We start from the raw sequence: 22,948 nt of genomic DNA on the forward strand, positions 1-22,948 counted from the left end.
ATATGATATTGTCAGTATGTCTTATCAAACTACTGAATCCCTAGTGCTTGGGTGTCAGTGCTCAGTATCTCCTTGCAGTGCCCCTGGACAGACCTGCTCTGACAAGTGACTCTGTGACCCCCCACCTGGGAAACTCAGCAGACCTGCTTTCAGCTTCACTCTCCCTGGTGTTCTGTGCCATCGATTGTTAGTGACCTTTCTTTTCTGCTGTGGTGAGCTCCAGGCTATTCTCAGCACTGCGTCTACGTTCTTGATGAGACAGTCCTTCTATCAAATATATACTTTCTCTTCTGTCCATTGTTAAGTATTGTGTCTGTCCTTATGATTTTCCTTTTGTTATCTTCTCTGTTTTTAATGTATTATTTGGAATATCATAAATTCTTTGTGTTTGATTAGCACTGGGGGATGGTATTTCTCTTGTATACCTTTGTGTGTACCCACTGCAGACCCCACCTGCTCCTGCTCCTTTAAATTCTAGACCCAGAATGTCTCTGCCATGACCTGGACTGGTGTTCATACTACCTGGCTTAATAACAGTTTTTGGTAGAAGTTGGAAATATATCTTCTGTTCAGTTTGGTTTTGCCTCAAATTTCCAAAACAATACAACATAAATAATAGCTGTAAAGTTAAATTTTTACTAAATAAAGCAGAGTATAGATAGATAGATATTAATAGGTTCTAGATTATTTTGATTTTTTTCTTGAAGAAATGGGTTTGATTTTCACCCTCATCATATTTGTGGGTAAAAGATATCTATTGACAATATTGCCAAAATCTTGTTCCATCTTTAAAATCGTCTTTTCATTGCTTTCTCTATCCCTAATTAGTCCATCGTCTTGGCGTTGAGCAAAATTTCAAGACATGGATAAAATATGGACACGTTCTCTGCCAAGATGAAACACTAATAGTCTGTTGTAGTTGTCAACAGGGTCCTTGTTTCTGTACTGAGCTCACAGTCCTAACCTTTATCATCTGCATGTATCTGCAGTCTAGTCTTCTGTGGTAGAGACCAGAAAGTCTATTCATTTCTGCTTATTCCAAGCTAGATTGCTATTATGCTTCTTCAAACATTTCCAAACACCTCCCAAAGATCCATTTCACAGACCTCTGACCCATATGCCTGTGATCCATGCCCTCTGTTGGTCTTCTCTTCCTCAGCTTCCTGTCATTGTAACAAATATCTGTGATGAACCATCTAAGAAGAGAAGAGAGTTCTTCTGTCTTACCACTCAAATGATTCCGTGTGTGTGTGGTTGACCTTTGGTCCTGTGCTGGGGCAAAACGTTTTGGTGGGGTGAGAAGCGCAAGGAGGGCTTCTTATCATTTGATAGTGAGGAAGCAAAGAAACAAAGTCAGGGTCCCCATCTTGCCTTCAGGGGCATGCACAAGTGACCCAGCATCCTTCCCTTACAGAACACTTGACATGGGTTCCACCACATCCTAAGAGCACCATGAGCCTTGACCAAATCTTCTCCAACAAATGGCCTCTGGAGAACATTCAGAATTCAAGCTGCAGTAAAGATGGGCGTTGACGTACTTTTTTGAAAAACACTTATTTATGTTTCTTATATCTTCTCCCTACTCTACCCAAGTCCATTCCAACACCTCAACACCAGGTAGGAGAGAGAAAGGGTTAATGGGAGAGGGGGCACAGTTCTTTCTTAGCTGCTTCCTGCCTGTCAGGTTCATTGGGTTCCTTGGAGCCAGTTCCTTCCTCATTTCAGGAGATCTCCATCTTCTTGTCTCATAACAGCATCCAATAGCAGCAAGGAGAAAGCAGGAACAGCCTTCTTCTTTCTCCTCCCTCCACTCTCTGTGCTGTGACATTTATCCTCTCTACATAGTGCTCAGATTCAAATGGTCTGCAGCTGGCAAAGAGCCTCTCTCTGAGCCTGCATGAGGCTAATAGTCTGCTGCTGTGGACTATTTGAATCAGTCCCATATTCCACACCTGGGACCAAAACAAAACATCTTTATATCCACAACAGAGGTGTTATCTTTTTTTTTTCTTTCTTTCTTCATTAGCTTTTACTCTGTTCTAATACATGCTGTGGTTTTAGTACTTAACCCTCAAACTGATCTTACTTGCTCTCTGTGTCCTCTACCTCTCAAAAAATTTGTCTGCTTGAGGAACCTCATTTAAGGAGACTTCACTGGGGATTTTGGTTTCATGAAACATGCAATTCCTATGCAGCAATATGATAGCAAAATATTTCCTTTTCCCTTGTAGATACCATGCAATGGACGAGCTATACTTTTTATTGATATTTTTTATATTAATAAAATCTTCTCATCTATATGTAAAAATGTTACATATACCAGTTAAAAATACCAGATGGAATGAAGAAGGACTTTTGCTCTCCTGGGATTTTCACTAAGAATTAGGAGCGGAAATGCCATACTCATTTTTGGACGCCTGTGTCACCAGGGGCAGATATTTAAGGTTGGCTGTTGTTAGTGCTGGTGAACACTCCAGAGCTTTCCTATTGATCTGGGAAGATGGGACTCATCCTTTGCACACAGTTTTAAACAGTTATGGCATAGTGTTTTAGGAAGCTGTAGAACGTTCTTTTAACCTATTCTATACATAGTTAATTTTTATCAATATTCACAAAGTAGACAGTATTAAGTGCTGTCTCTAGAGACTACCCTGCTTCCACAGGATACATGTTCTATAATACATAATTTGACATGACACAGGCTTCAAGTATCAGCACCAACAAACATTTATAAGAATTTATACTCTAACATTGTTTGATAACTCAACCCATTCTTCATGCTTCTCACCCCTTCAATTTGAGATGTTTGACATTTTACAATTGTAGTATTTCACAGACTGTGTTAATGCTTATCTCTTAATTTTCAAGTCTATTCTTTATCTAGGAAATTGGGTCTGCAAGGTTTTCATCCTCCTTAATCATTTCATGTCGTGATCCTGATCAGAAAAAAAAAATACACTTAAATTTTGTGACAAGAATTAATTATCTCTTCATTAACAAGCCTCTGTATCTGCTGTAACACATTTCAGTACAGTCAGCTCAGCTCCATCAGCATGAACGCTGCTTATGAGTGTAATAGAGACCCTCTCTAGTACAAGTCTTCTGACAATTGGAATCTCCTTTTCTGTACCATAACACTTTTCCTAGTCTAGTACCAGTGTCACACCTGCCTTGCCTCACCCACTGCTCATTCATCATTTTCTTTGCTTGTAATGTTAAAACTATTGTTGTTATTTCTTTACCATCCTCCCCCAAAGGATAAGAAAGTGAAAGGAAGAAGACAAACTGTTTTGTTTGTTTGTTTGTTTTCTTTTCCCTCACATTGGCTTCTTTGGGAAACAAATAATATATCTTTCTTCTCCTTTTCCTCCCAAAAATTATATATGAAAAACCATCATAGGGACACTTACATAATTAATCATGATACACCTAAGAATTGAATTTAAAATATCAGGGCTTAAAGGCCAGTAGGGTTAGGAACCAAGTCTCTGGTTCTTATATTAACTTTTCATAATACTAGGAAAAAGTTAGAAGTTCTGTGAAATTTTTTTCATGTAAAGTAGGAAGCTTAATGGGTAATGATGAACATCATCGTAAGGATATGAGTGATGAGCGATAGACAGACAGATGCAGTATCTGACACAGCGGTTATTCTGGAAAAGACAGCTCACAGGATCAGTACCCACAGCCTGCATGTGATTCAGACATCAAGTGTGGAAAGGGTACTACTTACTGTGATTAGTTTCATATTTGGATGTGTATAATTCCAACTATATAAGGATTTGTGAGTTCATCTCTTTAATCATTAATTGAATTATGACTTAGAAAATTACTTATTAATTTTGATCTTTACATTTTTTTAGGAAGTAGTTGAAAGAAGTAAAAATAATATAACTCAGTCCTCTCTTTCTCACCCTTTGTCTGGTTTTACAAAGACAGATTTTTTTAATCTTAACAAATATATTCTACTAACCTATGGGCTGTGCAATAAACTCATGATAGACTTCAGACCTGGGATAGTTCCTAAGACTCTGCTGTGTAGTCAGTACTGTAGTGTATGCATGAGCATCCTTATGATGCATGGTGACTAGCCATTGTGATAACAAGAAAGTCTGCTCTAGTGGGCACAGAAGGAAGAATTGCATTTCTGTGTAATGGATAGGAAGACAAAATGTTAACCTCCCTTTTGATGACCTGGGCTTATGGATGGCTTCTGTCTTCTTAAATAATATAGTCATAGCTAGCAGGAGGTGACGTATTTGTTGCATAGTCCTCGTGATTCTGTCATCAGGTTTAAGTAGGGTAAGTCACAGAGGAGTGCCTCTGACAGGACTTTCCTTGTTAGTTGCTAGCATTTGTATTCTAACTACAAACATATTCCAGGGTGGTGAGTGCTGTACATTTGGGGACCGAAACAACTGGCTATTACACAGCTTCGGAGCTTAAAGGAGAAGTGACATCTTAACATTACAACTTCTGGTCTACCTGCTTCTGTATTCACTTCTAGTCCACTATGAAAAACTTTGCATATCCCCAGAATATGCTTTTTTGTATATATCTTTATCAATGCGTTGACATATTTTAATCCTTAAAGAGACTTTTCCTATGAATTATTTCTTTGTTGTTGAAAATGTTTTATAAAGCGATAGAGAGAGAGAGACAGACAGACTAAGAGTCTGCAAAGAGATTAGTTTAAGACATCATTTAATTGCTCATTTGTGGCTTCTTATATAGAGTGGATGTATAATGTCACACAAGGTTCATATATTTCTGCTAATAGTTAAATGTACATTGTGTACTAGCATTTATTATTGTCAGGTCTTCTCTGCAACCATATTTTATGATTTGATATTTATTCATGATAAAAGTACTACCTGTAAATTATTCACTGTTATTGACTAGAAATTATAAGATTGTAATCTTATTGAAATAAAGAAAGGATTGATTTGTATCTATTAATATTGGAAAAGATTAATCTACTAGGCCTTTTATAGTTATTTAGATGCATATGCTAATAGGAATTTTATCTAAATTAAAAACAGACTAGGACACATGGTCATTGTAGTTAATGATATTGTACTTCTTAATTTTAAAAGCTATTTGCATAGATTAACTTATATAGTAAGTTAGCTGAGTGTGTCGCCCGTGGGTCTCCTGTTTGCAATTCTAGCACTATTACAGTTTAGTGAAAATGATAACACAGTTGCACGCGTATGTTTGCACGGGCTGTTTTAAAACCTGTCATTATTAAATGCATTTCTACATTTGTTGCAGTAACTTGGATTTCTGTTTGCAGAGCGTCCTCTTCACTACACAGAGAATGTGTTGGAACAGGTGCTTCAGTGGAGTTCATTAGCTGAACCTGGTTCTGCTTATCTCGTGGTGAAGAGGTTCTTGACCATTGACACAATTAAACACTGCAGAGGTAGGTATGCCCCTGTCACTTTGCAGAGGTGTCTAAAGGTTCAAGTGGCTGGAGAGTGGTTATTAAAGGCACAAGTGGTGTCTGGAAATGAAGAGGAAGGAATAGCCAAATGCAGAATCTGATCCATAGTGTTGTACAGTTCAGTGTGTAGCACTGTGGTGGCGGCTGGCCCGTCTGATGCGCCATGTTGGTGTTCTGGAGAGAGTGCCTGTGTTCCCAGGGGTAGTTTATGCTTATGCATGTTCCATTCCAGATTTTATAGCATGGCGAGTCGTCTTTAATAATGTTGACATTTCTGCTCATGAGAATCTCACGCTCTCTGGCCTCTGAGACTGCATGTGTGGTATAAGCCTCGCTATTATTTTGATAACATTAGAAATCAAATAATCACAAATGCAAGGATACCTCGTTTAACTTGAAAGAACGGAAACACGCTACAAAGTTCAACAAGAAGTCAGCTAGCACAAAAATCCATGGACAATGATCTCTCAACATGGATGAGATTAAAAGCTTGATTTTGAAACTTTTCCTCTCTTGCGTTGTCATCCATTGACAACTTCACACAGCCTTTCAGCTGGGCTTATTCTCAGCAGTCCTCAGAACTAAGCATTCATGTCTGCTAATATAAAATCTTCTGTTACTTTGATAAGTAATGTCAATAATAGTCATTATTACTTATTATTCATTTACAATTAACTAAGCACTAGAGACACCAGAGTTCATTTACAGTTTTGAAAATATTTTATTTACTATTTAAACATGAATAGTAATATGTTTGGCTCAAGTCCATCTACTATTTCCTCCCCTTTAGTCTCTCCTCTTACTCGTTTACCACTTATGGTGGTTTGAGTAAGAATATGTTTGAATGCTTGGTCCCAGCTGGTGAACTGTTTGGAAAGGATTCAGATGATTGGCCTTGTTGCAGAGGTGTGTCACTGAGAGTAGGCTTTGAGGTTTCAAAATTCCAGGGCCAAGTGTCTTAGAGGATTTCATTGCTGTGAAGAGACACCATGACCAAGGCAACTCTTACAAAGGCAAACATTTCATTGGGGCTGGCTTATGGTTTTGGAGGTTCACTCCATCATCATCATGGCAGGAAGCATGGCAGCATGCAGGCAGACATGGTTCTGGAGGAGCCTAGAATTCTGCATCTTGAGCCACAGGAAGCCAGGAGGAGACTGTGATTCCACACTGGGCAGAGCCTAAGCATAGGGCACTTCAAAGCCCACCCCCACATTGATGCTTTTTCCGATAAGGCCACACCTCCTAATAGTGCCACTCCCTGCTGGACAAACATTCATACACTTGAGTCTATGAGTTCTATCTCTATTCAAAATACCACACCACTTCTCTTTCTCTCTGCCTGCTGCCTACATTTGAAAATGTTACTCTCAAGTACTTTGTCCAGCAACGTCCCTGTCATTATAATGTAATGGACTAACAAACCTTCTGAAGCCATAAACAAGCACCCTCATTTCTCTCCCCCTCTCTTATTCCTTCCATCCACTCATCTCTCCCTCTTCCCCCCACCCTCTGTCTATTAATACCGCTTAGTGCTGCTCGTATATATGTAGACGTGGGAGCATCTGCTACCTCATAGGCAGCCTGAAGAAAACCGACTCTCTCTCAACAGCCATGAATTGCCAATAGCTCCTTAGACAGAGGTGGGGCTTCATGAACTCCTCCCTTATCCACACATGAATTTTTGTCTGGTTTGATCTTGTGCAAGTCTGAGCATGCAGTCTTAACCATGAGTCTCTGTGTGCAAATTCATTGTCATGTCCAGGAAATACTGTTTTGCTTACAGCCTTTCGGTTCCATGCTGCTACTGATCCCTGAGCCTGGAAAGGAGGGAGTGTGGGATAGGAGTCTCATTTGGAACTACACGCTCCACAATGTCTTACTCTCTGCACAGTGACCTGTTGACAATCTCTATTAATTGGCATCTACTGCAAAAAGAAGCTCCTTTGATGAGACTTCAGAGCTGCACTGATCTATGCACATAAAGACAAGAACTTAAGTGTAATTTATTCCTGTGTCCAATTAACATCATAATAGTACTAGGTTCTTACCTTGGGCCTTTCAAAGAAGTCTGGGTCAATTTTCATTTTACAAGTGGAAATTAGAGAAAGTAACTTGTCCCACATTCCGCAGTTAGTAAATACTATTTTTTGACAACAAATTGATCTACTGTTTAAGAGTCTTAAAAATTGAAACTAGAAGGGTTGGTGGTGGGAAAAATCTTGTAGATGAGCTTAGTTTGATTGCAGACTTTTTTAAAATTAATTTTTATGTTTTAATATTAATCACAGGTTATTTACTTTGTATCCCAGCTGTAGCCCCCTTCCTCATTCCCTCCCAACCCCACCCTCCCTCATCTCCTCTCTGTTCCTTTCTAAGTCCACTGCTAGGGGAGGTCCTCATCTCCTTCCATCTGATTCTAGTTTTTCAGGTATCTTCAAGACTGGCTGCAGTGATTGCAGACTCTTAAATCCTCATCAGTCATTGAGTTCTTAATTTCACCAATGTTTAATACAATAGTTTCTCATTTTATAGCACCGTCTTTTTGCTTTATTCTATTGCAAATTATTCTTTTATCAAATGCATTCTTTATTTTCATTCCTCTAAATAAACTTAGCTTTCTGCAACATTCATCTTCCTTTAAATCTCTTTGCTGCATGCATGTTTCTTTGAGCTCTCGTTGTTCTCATACCTGATCGTATGGATGCAGCAAGCATCCATGTCACAGATCTCAACCCCTGAACTTCAGGATGTCTTTAGGTCTACAAGAGAGTCGCAATATGAGGGAATGTGAGGAGATTGTGCTATTTAGTTTCTGGATTCTTCTAATGAGGCTAAAAAGGACAGAGCAGGTCTGTATAATTTATTTTCTAGATTAAATGACACTGGTGTCAACCTAGACCATCTCTGGAGTATCTTTTAGCTGTTTGTCTGTTATTCTTCATAAAAGTAAAGAAAATATGTTAGGGAACGCTTAAGCTAGCTTTGTAGATCTAGCATTAAATACCTCCAGGAATTCGTAAGGCCATGGATTTTATTCCAGTTCTGCTGCCCTCAAATTTAAGTATCAAAGAAAAATTACTTTTCTTTATGAACTATCTATTTTTTATATCGTGACAGATATCTGATCACTTCCTCTTTTAAATAGAAATAAAGTTTTTCTTACATTCACTGTTATCCTTTCAGTGATAATATTCTTCCAATGTTGTCTAATTATCTGTATTTCTGGTTGTTTAAAGTTTACATGTAATATCTTAGCTGTTGATTGATTACCGTTATTTCGACCATGTGGTTATAAGACTACAAGGATTTAAAAGTTAGGATAGGAAGCAAGGTTTTGTGTGCACAATGGGATGGAGTTTCCCAAGCAGGAATACCCTTCCATGATTGTTCAAATGTACAGAAAATCAGGACGGTACAGATTTAGTTGACTGAGAGAAATGTGAGAAACTTTTCGTGTGTGACCTGCTTTTGTAGCAGGTAGCAAAGGGTACCACCACAGCGCCCCAGTGCTTCATTGTATCTTCTTGATAGGCTTGAGTCAGTGCTGTGTCTATGTCTCTGTAAACATCCCTCTTTAATCATTGCAGAACTCTAGCAGAGGAAAGAAAGCATTTCTAAGGTGGCATTAAATGATTTTTTAATTTTTGTAATGTTTTTGATCTGATTCTTCCCCTTCCCTAAGTCCTTCCGGTCCTCTCTCGTTTCCTACCCACCGAACTATATGTTCTTTCCCAAAAAGCAAACAAAAAACCAATACAAACACCAGAAAAGAAAATAAAACACCCCCCCCCCCAGAAAAAAACCCTCCAAACTGTAACCAAATAAAAGAACACACAGGCAGACACACACACACAAACACAAAACAAACAAAAAGCTGTGGACTCTGTTACATATTGGCCAATTACTTCTGAATGTAAGGCCTGCCCAGGAGTGGTTGGTATACTCAGTATCATTACATTTGAGAAAATAGATTTTCCCTCTGCCAGAGGATATAAATGACAGTTCAGTAGTTAACCTGTAGCCCAGTAGCTATGTTTTCATTAATTAATTCATTATTTTTTTCAGACAATTGGGTGAAGCATTCTTTCAAAATACAATGTTAGCCCATTATTTCCTGCATTCATGTTTCAAGTGTGGAAAAAGAAATCCTACTTCTAAATTGCGATTGCCCTTAATTCATGTGCAAGTATATTTGTAGCTGTGCATTTAATCTTTCAGGAATTAATATATATCCCACAAGTGAATGAGCTGCTAGAGAAATACCATAAGTAAATGTTTTGATTGAAGGACTTTCTGTTAGTAGCTGTCAGCTGGTCCCCAAATAGGAATAACAAACTGCTTAAAACATTTTACTCTCTATTCCATGAATTTTCCCATTAATGTTTTAAAAGAGTTTCATTGATACTTGGATTGTTAAAGCAAAATAACCTCTTTTGTTCCAGTTATGTTTACATGCATTACAAATTGGAATTGGCTTTTTAAATTTGCTATAGAATTTTTAACAAGTCAGTTTCTTAAATAACAATTTACACTAATGAATATGTCTTTAAGTAACCTTGACTTTCTTATATTTTGTGATAGATTTGGGATATCTTAGGTATTCAGTCTCCTCCGACTCTGTGTTGCCAAATGTCTCTTAAACCAGAGTGACTTCCTATCCTAGAATTATTATGCCATTTGTGATATTCACTGCAGCCTACAATTTGAATATAAAGAAAAATAATGTAAGCAAAGACAGTGTGGTTTCACTGACAATTTATTGGAAGAAGTCTTTCATTTAACAAGGAAATCATTCTTAAAAGCACTAAGAAGAGACATTAAAGATCTTTTTCTCATTCTTAAGATTTTAAAAATGCTTAGTGATCAAGTAGATATCAGTTCTTTGAGCACAAGATTAAGTAGATATAACCACATTTTCTTTCCCTGAGTAACAGATATCTGCTGTTTCAGCATCTTAATGAAACAAGTTGTCACAGACCATGTTCAGCAAGTGTGAGACCCTGGCTTCAATCTCTAGCAAGTTTCAGGAGTTTCACTAAAATGTCATTTGCTAAGTGTCTCTTCTTCCCTAAGTATCTGGTCTTAGATATCATTGTCACTGTCTGCCTGTTTAGTATTTGTCATTCGTTTGTAGATGTGTGTGTTTGCCTTGAATTTTATTGATTTTTGTGATTTTTTTTCTCATTTTCTGGAGTAAGCATATGAATCTGCTTGAAATCTTTCACTTCCCAACTTTAGAACTTTATTGTACAATGTTTGCTCTATTTTAAAGATTTTAGTTTCCTAAGTTGTCCTACTTTGCCCAAGATATTTAGAATGCAGTCATCAAGCTATGATCAAATGGAAGGAGAGGAGGACCTCCTCTATCAGTGGACTTGGAAAGGGGCAGGGATGATATGAGGGAGGGAGGATGGGATTGGGAGGGAATGAGGGAAGGGTCTATGGCTAGGATACAAAGTAAATAACCTGTGATTAATATAAATAATAAAAATTATTTAAATAATAAGTAGGAATAGATTTTAGAATCGTACAGCATTTTATTACTGCTCATTCATTTAAGATAATGAGATAATGTGGTTTACTTTTATGCAAGTACATGGAGTAAATATTTCTTGTCACTACGTAAAAGTCAACCTGTGTTTGTTCAAGAGCAGCATTTCATTCCTGAGAATCATTTAGTATCATGGGCATTATTGTTATGAGTTAATTAACTTGAAAAGAAAGATAATAATAGCCCTCTGGTTTAATTTCTCCCTTAAGGATTAAAAGTTGAAACATTTGAGATAAAGAGAGAAACTTTATTTAAGCCTCTATGTATATACTTCATCATAGCTATTATTCGAAGAATGTCTTTTCTTCCACTTTATTCATTCTAAGTTTCTGCTTCTCCATCACAAGTTTAAATTCAGCCTTATGTAAGCTTCCAGAATAAAAAAATTATATTGTTGAATCAATATAAATTTTATATTGTTGAATTTGTATATTTTAATACAAATTATTTTTAAATTACTCCTATAAAATTTCACTCATAAGAATCAAATCTTAATTATATGAATAGAAAAGAAATGCTTTAAACAATGTAAAATGTAGCTCAAATGCAAATCTATGTGTATTTATAGATTTATATTGTTGTATTTGACAGATGCCTTTAGATTCAATCCGTGTTAGAATTCAGCAGTCCAAACGTAGCAGCTTTTGGCCAAGTCATGCTAGAACACTTTAGACCTTTACTGTTAATAGGCTTAAGAAAATCACAGCAAAAATGGAACTATAAGTTATAATCTAGTTTAAATTATTAGTATTCCACTCTCCAAAGAGTCTTCCTAAATTCACATATATATACAAGTTTAGAGTTTCAACCTAAACCACTTCCAGGGAAAATACTACCTTGAAAGTGTTTGATAACGGTCCTTGGTAGTCACTGTCGACTGTGGATATACAGATATTTTCCAATAGACAAATTCTGTAGGAAGAAAACAAATTGGTAAGCTTTATTAGCTTTTTTGTTTTGTGCAGGACTCTACAGTAGGAAATTTAAAGAACTGTTAAGCATCATCTTTACCCAGAGAGAAGAAAAAAATCTCAATGTCCAAAATATATTTTGTATAAGACTACAAATACAAAGTGCAGTGAATGACTGTTGTGAGCCAAAACGTTAATGTGGTGCTTTCAAGAGCAAAGATGAGTCCCACCACATCACTGTTGACGTCCCTCTCAAGTGGGTTATCTTCCAGTCAGGGAAATGTCATTCTTCATTCACTCTTGTTTCCATACAGAAAATAGACTTCTATGTTAGAGACTAACATAACTAAAATCTAGTTGTATGATTTTTTTTTTTAACTTCTCAGATAACCATGGTAAGCCACAACTTTCACATTTATGGGTTTGATAACATTACATTTATTTTTTAAGCTGATTGAGACTCATAGGAGGTGCAATATAATAATAACACTTATGGAAAGAAACTCAAATCAATCCCACTGAAATCAGGGACAAGGCAAGGCTGCCTGCTCTTTCCATATCTCTTCAACATTGTATGTGAAGTCCTTGCTAGAGCAATAAGGCAACTGAAGGAGATCAAGGGGATACAAATTGGAAAGGAAGAAGTCAAAGTATCACTATTTGCAGATGATATGATAATATACATGAGTGACCCCAAAAATTCAACCAGAGAACCCCTTCAGCTGATAAACACTTTCAGCAAATTGGCTGGATACAAAATTAACTCACTTTCAGAATTCTAAAGGAGTATTTATACCTTCATGTTTATTGAGTGTGTTGAAAGCTATGCCCTGATTTCATATTAAAAAATACATCACTTGACATGCTAGATATATTTTGGAAACAATTTACTATGATTCTGTGTAATGAGAAGCACAGCATAGAAAAACTTTTTTTTCTTTCTGCAGTTATCACTGATAGTGTAGATTGAGGAAATCTCTTTGGTACAAATAGCCTAGCCAGTCATATCCCAGTATTCTTTTATTCATAATTTAGCTGTTTATAATCTAATTATAGAATGATACCATTTCCAAACAAGTAACAGGTAGGAGAATAGATTCTAGGCATGAAAGCAAGTGTCTGTAGTTTTAAGTCTTTAAGACTTGTGCAGAGAATTATAGGTTTGAGAACTCCCTGGAACAGTTGAGACCATGTGTCAAAAAAAATTCAAACCAGGGTGATATTTAGTATTGTAAAAATAGTTTGTTTTCTGTAATATCAAAATATTTTTATAAAGTAGGCTTAATTTTAAAATTATCCAGTATAGAATTAAGGGAGAAAAAAAAAGCCCTTTTTCTCATTTCTGGTGCTAAATAAATCCACACTGGTTAATGAAAAATGAAGGGGACGGAGTGAGAAATACGAACATATTTCATCATTTGGGTACTATTCCAGGTCAGCTGTCCCGTACTTATATAACTATGTTTAAAATGCACTTAGAAGGAATGTTAACACGATAAATGGAATAGATCACTAAGTCCAATTTCTCTACATCTTAACAATTAGACGTGTACTGTACAACTGATATGCAACAAAGGGAAATGAGTAATTTTGAAGTTGGAAGGTGTTTTGGATATTAGCCTGCAAATGTTGGCTCTTTGACTTGGCCATGACTCACATTCCACTGGGGATCACTCATAGGTTCTGCCGGTTGTGTCTTTCAGGGAAGCTTCAGCAAAGGATTTGTTTGTTTGTTTGTTTGTTTGTTTTAAATTATGTCCAGACTCGAGGAAACAGTCTTTGTCAAACAAGAACAGAGACATATGTAGACCATTAGTAAACTGATTGCTCAAAAATGGATAACCCAGTAAAACTGGGACTATACCAACGTGTTTCTTACCTCCCTGTTGTAAGGAATAGGTCTGTGTGTCACATATAGGATCATATGTATGAGACTGTGTGTCCTAGACCTGCATAATAGTGGGCTACATTCTTTCCATCCTTCCCTTTCTCCACCTACATTTGAGAATTAAATTCCTGTATGTAACATTTCATTTAGTCCTCCTACTGAGTTTCAGAGTTAGGCACTAGTAGTTACTAGGCTTTATCTATGGAGAGACTAGAGTATGAAGACCTGCTAGTAAGTGGAGGAGCAAGCATTAGAATAAAGACTTCTACTCCAGCCTACCTCCTTATCTGTCTTTAACTTTTACAGCCCTGAAATCAACAGTAAATCTGACACTAGGTTTTTTAGGCTCAGATACAATCTATAAATTATCATAATTACTTTCTCTCTCCTTACTAATCCTACCCCTCCATACAGAGACTATTTTATTAGTGTTAGGGAGTACCATTTGGGAGTTAGTATTTTTATATAAAAACATAAATCAAAGGATTTGTAAATCTGTGTTTGAGAGAAAGAAGACCCATTTTCATGATATGTCTGTTTGCCATGAGTATATTATCTACTGTTTTATTTTTATTTTTTTATGTGCACGAATTTGTTTTTGTTTTTGCAACAGTGAGCATTGAACTCTGCCTTCAGGGAAGAAGCTGTGCTCTGGCTTTTCCACCTTTGCTCCCTAATAGTTTTCCTAACTGATAGAATTAGAGAAAAGCATTTGGTTTTGTTTGTTTGTTTGTTTGTTTGTTTGTTTGTATCTCAAGAGGTCACTAAACGAGTTTCACTAAGCTGCAGGTAGCCACGCATGAATGGCAGGAAAGCTATTAGGGTGTTGGAATTTGATTAGAGGAAAACAGATATTAAATGAAGTAGCGCCTGCTTGTGTGTGCTCTGCATCACTCTCTGGGAGATTTAGTGCTTTAGAGAGTGCTTTCACTCCTCGACCTGTTCCCCTAACAAAGGTGAGTTCGATGATTTCCCCAAGCTGATCGCCTAGCAATTTCCTCCATTAGAGTAATTCTCTGAAATAGCTACTCTTTCCCAATTGAAAGTAGATTTGCACATGATACCATTTCTCACTTTTTCATGCTCTCTATACTTAGAAATTTACATAGCATCATGCTTTGTATATATAGATATATCCTGGACCACATTATATGTAAAACCCTACTTCTGATTAGGTAAATAGAACCCAATGAAAACTGAATGAGTGTCCACTGGGGGTTGTGGCTGCCCTGATCACTGATGTCATTCCAGACTGTAGTGCTCTGAAGTGATTGAGGGATATAAAGCGTCATTGTGCTAGGAAGGAATATAGGGATGATAGACTGCTAGAGAGCCACACTAAAAAGACTTTGAACACGTGGATTTACTGTTTTATTAGTAATTTTATTTAATATCATGTGTCCAAAATATGATCTTTCAACATCTAACCAATGTTTAGAAATATGATCTTGAGGCTACCGCAGTGGCTTGGGAAGTAAAGGCTCTTACCACCAAGGCTGACGGTCTGAGTTGATCTCTAGAACTGACTCTACAAGTTTCCCCTGACCTCCATCTACATCCATGACCCCACAATCAATAAATATGTCTGACATTTCAGAAAGGAATAATGGCATTTTACCTATTTTGATCTGGAGAGATGGCTCAATGGTTAAGAACACTTACTACTCTCTGATTCATTTCCTAGCACCACAGTGGGCAGTTGGTAGCCATCTGTAACTGTAGCTCCACTTTAATGCCCACTGCTGGCCTCCACGGACACCCACACTAATACTGCACACATTCAAGCAGACACATGCTCACGCAGGCTCACACAGGCATGCACACACACACGTAAATAAAAATAAATCTTTAAGATTGCAAAATACAGATGGTTTATACTGTGTTCCCAATCAGTGAAAATGAACCCAATTTTCCAGAAGTTGTGTTCTGTTTTACAGAGAAAAGCATCAAAGAAGGTGCCTTGAAGCTCAAAGAGGAACCATCTAAAATACTGTCTGGGAATAAGTTTCAAGACCGATACGTTGTTTTACGAGATGGACATCTCTTTATTTACAAGGATCCAAAGGTAACTGGATAGGCGGGATTGGGGCATGGGAATTACTATTTTGTGTGGATATTCTTATCTTCCTCTGACACTAGTCACCATCCTCTTTCTCAGAATCAGGCTTGCATTTAGCCAGTGACTACCTGCAGTATCTACCCCAATCATTCAGTAACTTCGCCTAGAATTTCCTGTGGCCTCTCTATGAACCTCAGGTTTTGATGTTGTTGTTTGAAAGAAAATTGCTTCATCACCAAAGAGACTTTCAGCGTGTTAACATAAACTATCATATACATCAGCCTCGTAGCCAATAGAGAGCATGTCATGTTTAAAGGCAAAAAAAAAAAAAAAAGAAGCTTTTTGTGAGGTAATTGAGATTTAGTGAAGAGTGGTGTTAAAAAGACAAAACCCAAAATCTGTAACAAAAGCTAACATCTTCCTTATACATTTGAACAAATCGTATTTACTGGCTTCTATAGATTATTCCCCGGAAGTGTTGAGTTTTATTAAAGAATGTGAAGTAGCAATAAGAACCAGAGCTTTAGAAAGTGGGGAGTTAGGTAACTGATGCAGCTATAAAATGCTGAATTTGGCATAAGAAATGCTCACCTCTGCTGAGTGTTATGAATAAGTAACTGAACATCTCTGCTCCTCTTAAGAATATGATGATTTTAGTGTGAGTTTTATAAACTGAATATATTCATATTTAAATAGAATATGTGTAAGAAGTTCTTTTGAAATGTGAAATATTTGTGAACTTATGTTATTATCAAAATCTACTTATACAGACACCCCTAAGAATAGGATAGGTAAGTTGCAGAATGAATAAATATATTAAAAATAACTATATCTGAAAAAACAAATGACTCATCTAGGATATTGCAAGCCATTCTAAATCAACAAGAGAGTCATCTCAGAAAACACTTGATCAAAGGATTGAGCAGATGCTGCATGAAGGAAGCTATAGAAAGGACTCATGAGCCACAAACCAAATGTGTCCACCATCATTAGTTATCATAAAGTTAATGCTAAAATATCGGTATACAATTTTACAGACTGTTTGTTTTCATGAAAATCATGAGCGGCAACTCCAGCTTGGACTGGAGTGTTTATGAACAGTTGGAGGAAGGGAAATATCCTAATATTATGTAGGACTCTTTCATAGAGTTATTCATACATCTGCCAGTAATAACCCCTGAGCACTTGCAAAGGTTATAAATGAAGCTGTTGGTTGGCAGCTTCATTCACAGAAGTGCCCATAACTAGGAGAATAATGTCTGCATATATTGAAGACTACTGATAAGATTTCTAGTGCATGTCACGACATGGGTGAACAGAAGAAGCACAGCAGTCAGTAGCCAACCATGTGTCACCATTCTGTTCAATCTATAGTTAAAGTACTTTTCAAGGGTTTGCTTGACCGGGGGAGAAAAACAGACATAGAGTTCCCAGGTCACAGACAGAGCAGTGTCTGGGGAGAAGATTCTCTGCCTCCCAGTTCCACCTGACACACCCAAAAGTGTCACACCATTGCTGTTTGGTGTTGCGATTCTGTTCTCTCTACAGAGGAAAACTAATTTTTTTTTGAAATAAGGCACTTTCCTACATGATTCGAGTTATATGAATGGATTTTAAGGTTCATGAAACTTAGATTTATATCTGTGAAAATCAAAGCTAGCCTTTACACTTGATTGTTTTAACACTGTACAGCATAGCCCGGTTAACCTTTTCTTGTTCTCGGGTACTTGCTCATTAATCTTCTATACTTGTAATGTGTTGGTGCAGGGTTGTGTTTTCAGTTGTATGTCACACTAGGGGCTTTAAAAATCAAGTTGCATATTTTAGTCCAGTCAAGTCCCCTACTCTTTTTACTGTACAGCAATGGAAGTCTGTAAAAACAACTCTTTTCAGGAGTGGAAAGAACTGCAGTGTGGCCACAGTATCCCCAAATAACAATAGTATGACTCTTGTATGAGAGCAGAATGTGTGGCATTGGCGAGCTTCACGCCATCTTTCTAAAAGCTCCTTGGAATCGGGACTTTTGCTATTCAATTTTTCATGTGTCATGAAAAGCCACAAAGACTTTACATAATTGGCCAGAGACCATATATAACCAATAAGCAATAAAGACAAAATCCATTTCCAGATGTCAGGTTTCAAAGGGTGTGTGAAAGGACTGCCTCAGGACAATACATTAATATCACTTTAGCCTCATATTTTGGCTGACAATTTATTTGAAGATAGTAGGACCATTTCATCCATATAGTACCAAGAATGTTTAAATGTGGCTATACAGGGCTTATTAGCAATGACCTCCTACAGAGGACCAAGGTTTGATTGCCAGCACCCAGACTGCATTCACAATCATCTCTTTCTCCAGTCCCAGGGCATTGTATGCCTTCATCTGTGGTAGGTGGGTGCTGGGCACTCACATGGGAGACAGACAGACACGTAGGCATGTCTGCACTGTCTCATGAGCACCCAAGATTTCAGATCATTGGGACCACAGTTGAAGAATTACAGTCCAGTTACTAAATACAAAGATTCAGCTCTGGGACAGTTTTACTGACATATGTGCCCTGTCTACATTTAGAAAATTATTTCCTGAGGAGGAAGTAGAAACTATAAACTGAGAAATATATTTAAAGCAACTGTTAATTAGAAATAATTTATGAATGTTCATTAACAACAAATTAGAGTAATACACAAGGGAAGATAGATTTTGTTTTCACAGGTTTTCCCTGCACAGAAAATGTTAATTAAAATATGTTCAGACCTGATTTACATAAAAGGTGAGAGGTTTAAAAGAATATTACCATTACACTCTTAATGGTGTGAAAATAGCAAATGAGTGTGAGGGTGGGAGAGGTATTCTTAACAGTTGCATGAACTAATAAGCAAACTCCTTTTAGCCCCAGGAATAATTTGAAGTTCACTTACTTAATTGACTTAGTTAATAACTTTACTTTGAAATTTAGTAACTCAAGCAACACGTTGTAAATTTCATAAAAGTATAGTTTGTTGAACTTTTGAAGACATTCACTAGAAATAAGACATACCAGAGAAGGGGGAGAGGTATTTTGCCAACTCAGATTTACTTTTCTGGAACTTTCCACTGGGACCTTTGCAGTTCCCTGTAATGGATGCTCAGTTTGAACATGGAAACATATGAGAGACTTATCTTCCTAGCTGCTGAGTTGCCAGTTATGACTTTAGTGTGGTGTAAAGTGATAACCTTCAGTGGCAGGAGGGCCGTGAGGAATTTCTTTATGCTCTGTAACACCTACAAGAAAGACTTTGAAGATACAAGCAGTCTTGGACCTACCAATGTCCTGGATAGGTTCTTTTTTTTTTTTTAATTTTTTTTATCAGTTACATTTTATTAACTCTGTATCCCAGCCGTGTCCCGATCCCTCATTCCCTCCCAGTCCCTCCCTCCCTCCCTCATCTCCACCGTGCCCCTTTCCAAGTCCACTGATAGGGGGGACCTCCTCCCCTTCATCTGATCCTGTTTTATCAGGTATCTTCAGGACTGGCTGCAAAGCCCTCCTCTGTGGCCTAACAGGACTGCTCCTCCCTTCGGGGGTGGGGAGACCAAAGAGCCAGTCATTGAGTTCCTGTTAGAAATAGTCCCTGTTCCCCTCACTTTGGGAAACCAATTGGTTACTGAGCTACCACAGGCTACATCTGAGTGGAGGTTCTAGGTTATATCCATACATGGTCCTTGGTTGAATGTCAGTCTCAGAAAAGACCCTGTGCCCAGATATATTTGGTCCTTGTGGAGCTCCTATCCTTTCCCCATCAGACTAACTCCCCTTCTTTCTTATGATTCCCTCTACTCTGCCAAAGGTTTGGTCATGAGTCTTTGCTTTGAAAACACTGGTTCTAAGGCATGCAAATGGCCGCCTTCACCGACTATTGGCCTTGCTGCCTTTCATTCTGCTCTGTAGCCAAGTCTGGTGCTGTGTGGCAGGGATTAACCTCCTGCACTGTTGAGGGGGATGTTGTCCTCAGTTGTAACATCCTCTGACGTAAGTGACAGCCACCTTACAGCATGTAGGCTGAATCAAATTACTAATCTGATTAGATTAGTAATTTTATTCCAATATTACAATATTACAATATTACATCTTCCTGGGCAGAGCCTACAGAGAGGTACCTCATGGCCATACCTCCTGATCACACAAAAGACATTCCTTTTTAAATGTTTGCTCCTTAAAATTCAAGAAGTTAGCGAGTCATAAGGTCAATATCAAAATCATTTTTCAGTTGTTCTTAGAAGAGAAAATGTCCTTAACAATAAATAGAAGCAAATCTGAAGGAAAGTATAGACCTTCACTGATAAAAATTGATTTAACCTTACTGATATTGGTTTCTAACTGTATTATAATTCTCAGTTATTTTTTAGAACTCTATGAAAATAATAGTTTACCTCAAAGTCAAATAGATAAAATAAAAAAGTCATGAAATATTTTTCCAACCATTAAGAATATGCAGTACCACAAGGAGAGGAACAGAATCAAAATATCTGGGCACAGGGGTCTTTTCTGAGACTAACACTCCAACCAAGGACCATTCATGGATATAGCCTAGAACCCCTGCACAGATGTAGCCCATGGCAGCTCAGTATCCAAGTGGGTTCCCTAGTAATGGGAACAGGGACTGTCTCTGACATGAACTCAGTGGCTGGCTCTTTGACCACCTCCCCCTGACGGGGGAGCAGCCTTGCCAGGCCACAGAGGAGGACAATGCAGACAGTCCTGATGAAACCTTATAGGATGGGAGTCTGATGAAGGGGAGGAGGACCTCCCCTCTCAGTGGATGGGGGGGGGTGCATAGGAGGAGAAGAGGGAGTAGGATGGGGTTGGGAGGGGATGAGGGAGAGGTGTACAGCTGGGATGCAAAGTGAATAAATTGTAATAAATGAAAAGAATATGTAATACATCAGAAAATCTTTAGGTAATACAACGGAATATAAAAGTGAACATGGAAGAATGATTCTATGGAGTCCAGTAAAAGAATCGTTAATCCAGACTTAATTTTTAAAACTATATCATAAGAATTATTAGCTATAGATATTTGTTAAATAAATTGGAGCAAACTAGTTGTCAAGAAAAATATTTAAATTTTCACTTATATTAAAACTTAGAATATTTCAGGATAATAAAATAATTAAATATTTTAAAGTAGCAGCCATCAAAATTCACAAGACCGTGAAAACAGGTTTCTGTCAACTGTATGGGAATATCTTGAATTAGCCGAAAGTTAAGAATGCGTGAGCCTGGTATTGTGGTACATTTCTGTAATTCTAGCCCTTGAGAAATGGGAGCAGAGGGATCAAGGCCATGCTCTGCACATAGTGAGTTTAGAGTTTGAGGCCACATGAGCACTTTCTCAAAAAATAGTTTTTGACTTTATAACAGAACAAAATTAAGTCAAATTTCAATTCAACTTTAAATTCAATTCAATTTCAACTTCAATTCAATTCAAATTCTATTCAAAAGACACCAGATTTCCACATTAATATATTAAATGCTAATATAAATACATAAGACATGGATATACGTTGTTGGAGATGGAAGCTTCTGTTTCCTTTAGTCATCCCTGCCTCTGGCTCTTATCATTCCCACTCCTCTTCTGCAAGCAACTTTTAACATGTATTGGCTACTTACTTAAGCACAGATACATATATATTCAAAGGGGTTGGGGAACATGTAAATGATCCAGAATAAGCACAAATGCCTTTTATAATGTTTTTAAACAAGTTCTCCCTGACAATTTTCCTCGGTGTAACTACTTGTAGTTTAATCTGTGTCCTTGCATGCACATGGACTGTTTTCCCTCGCTGTAAAAATCCATAATGTGTAAAATTCTCTTTCATTCCGTGATAAAATCTGACCTAAACCAATCCGACAGCTAGACCCTATATTCTATGTTATACATTATTCTATTCTATATTATACATTTTCTACTTCAATTTATTTATTTGCTCATGTTATAATCAAGGAAGTCTTTATTTGCCAAAACTTGTAGTATAATCATACACATGGGACAAAAAAAAAGAATTCTGAATGCAGTTATTACTATTCTACAATGTTAAGGAAATTAAAAATCTACTTAATTACAGGTTAAATTTTCTTCCCTTACAGAGCAGCAAACATGACAAAATGTTTCCTCTCAGTTTGATGAAGTTTTATCTTGGTGTGAAAAAGAAAATGAAGCCCCCAACCAGGTAAGTCTCAAAGGAAAGGGTTGTCTAGGGGGAGAAGGAAGGGGAAGAATTGTCTGTTGAAGGGCTTAGCACTAAGTGGTATTGTGTAAAACCTGTAAATCTTGAAGTCCTTCATCTGTGCCTGTGGTCCTGGGGTAGATTGAGTGGCTTTATGAGTATATGAGAGGGATAATATTCCCATGGAGCGAAGGTCAAGATCCTTAGTAACTGCTCTCTGCCCTGGATGTCTTGAGACATCCTTGAGAGACTTCAACAAATTCTAGGATGTGGTTCCTTGGCCTCCCATTCCTTGACAGTGTCTGGTTTCCAAGGTCACTAAATAAACACAAGAAATCAAACCTGCTCTTCAACTTTCTGATGCCTGGTGTATTTTGATCCTGGCTTTGCCAATTGCTTTTTATTTGCTGAGACAAATTTGGATGAATATCTCTAAGAACATGGACCCTCTTAAACATTATGTGTCTTTTTAATACTTGGTGAACCCAGCATTTTATTTATATCATAATTGGTTATCACACTCACTCTGATTAGATTAGTAATTTTATTACAATATTCCAGAAAACTCTTTAATGACCTGTGACTCTCAGATTCCATTAATGAAAATTTTCTTATTTTTGCTTCTGTATTTAATTTTAAGCTGAAGATGTATACACACGTAACACATGCACACATATATACGCCTGATTTTAGCCATTTCATAGATATTATTCATTAGTATCTTCATCCGTTATGTGTTGCTATTTAAAATACCTGTGACCGGCTATTTATGATAGCACAAGGTTTATTAGTATATCAAAGAAAAACACTAGTGATTAATTTTCACAGGCTCAAACATGTGGTGCCTTTATTGGGTGGGTTCCGTTAGGGGCCTTTTCT

General features: G+C 37.3%; 1 protein-coding gene across 4 annotated transcripts in view; it reads left to right on the forward strand.

Annotated features, from left to right (window-relative positions):
• Arap2 (ArfGAP with RhoGAP domain, ankyrin repeat and PH domain 2) overlaps positions 1-22,948 on the forward strand; it is a 208,289-nt gene that overhangs the window by 173,227 nt on the left and 12,114 nt on the right. For all 4 annotated transcript variants that reach the window (XM_060365295.1, XM_021658054.2, XM_021658056.2 and 1 more), the window contains 3 exons: positions 5,297-5,425; positions 15,737-15,864; positions 21,990-22,072. In XM_060365295.1, coding sequence (XP_060221278.1) covers positions 5,297-5,425; positions 15,737-15,864; positions 21,990-22,072 — 340 coding nt within the window. The remainder of the gene's footprint in view (positions 1-5,296; positions 5,426-15,736; positions 15,865-21,989; positions 22,073-22,948) is intronic.

The sequence above is a fragment of the Meriones unguiculatus genome, chromosome 12, assembly GCF_030254825.1.
Source record: "Meriones unguiculatus strain TT.TT164.6M chromosome 12, Bangor_MerUng_6.1, whole genome shotgun sequence".
Classification (NCBI taxonomy): domain Eukaryota; kingdom Metazoa; phylum Chordata; class Mammalia; order Rodentia; family Muridae; genus Meriones; species Meriones unguiculatus.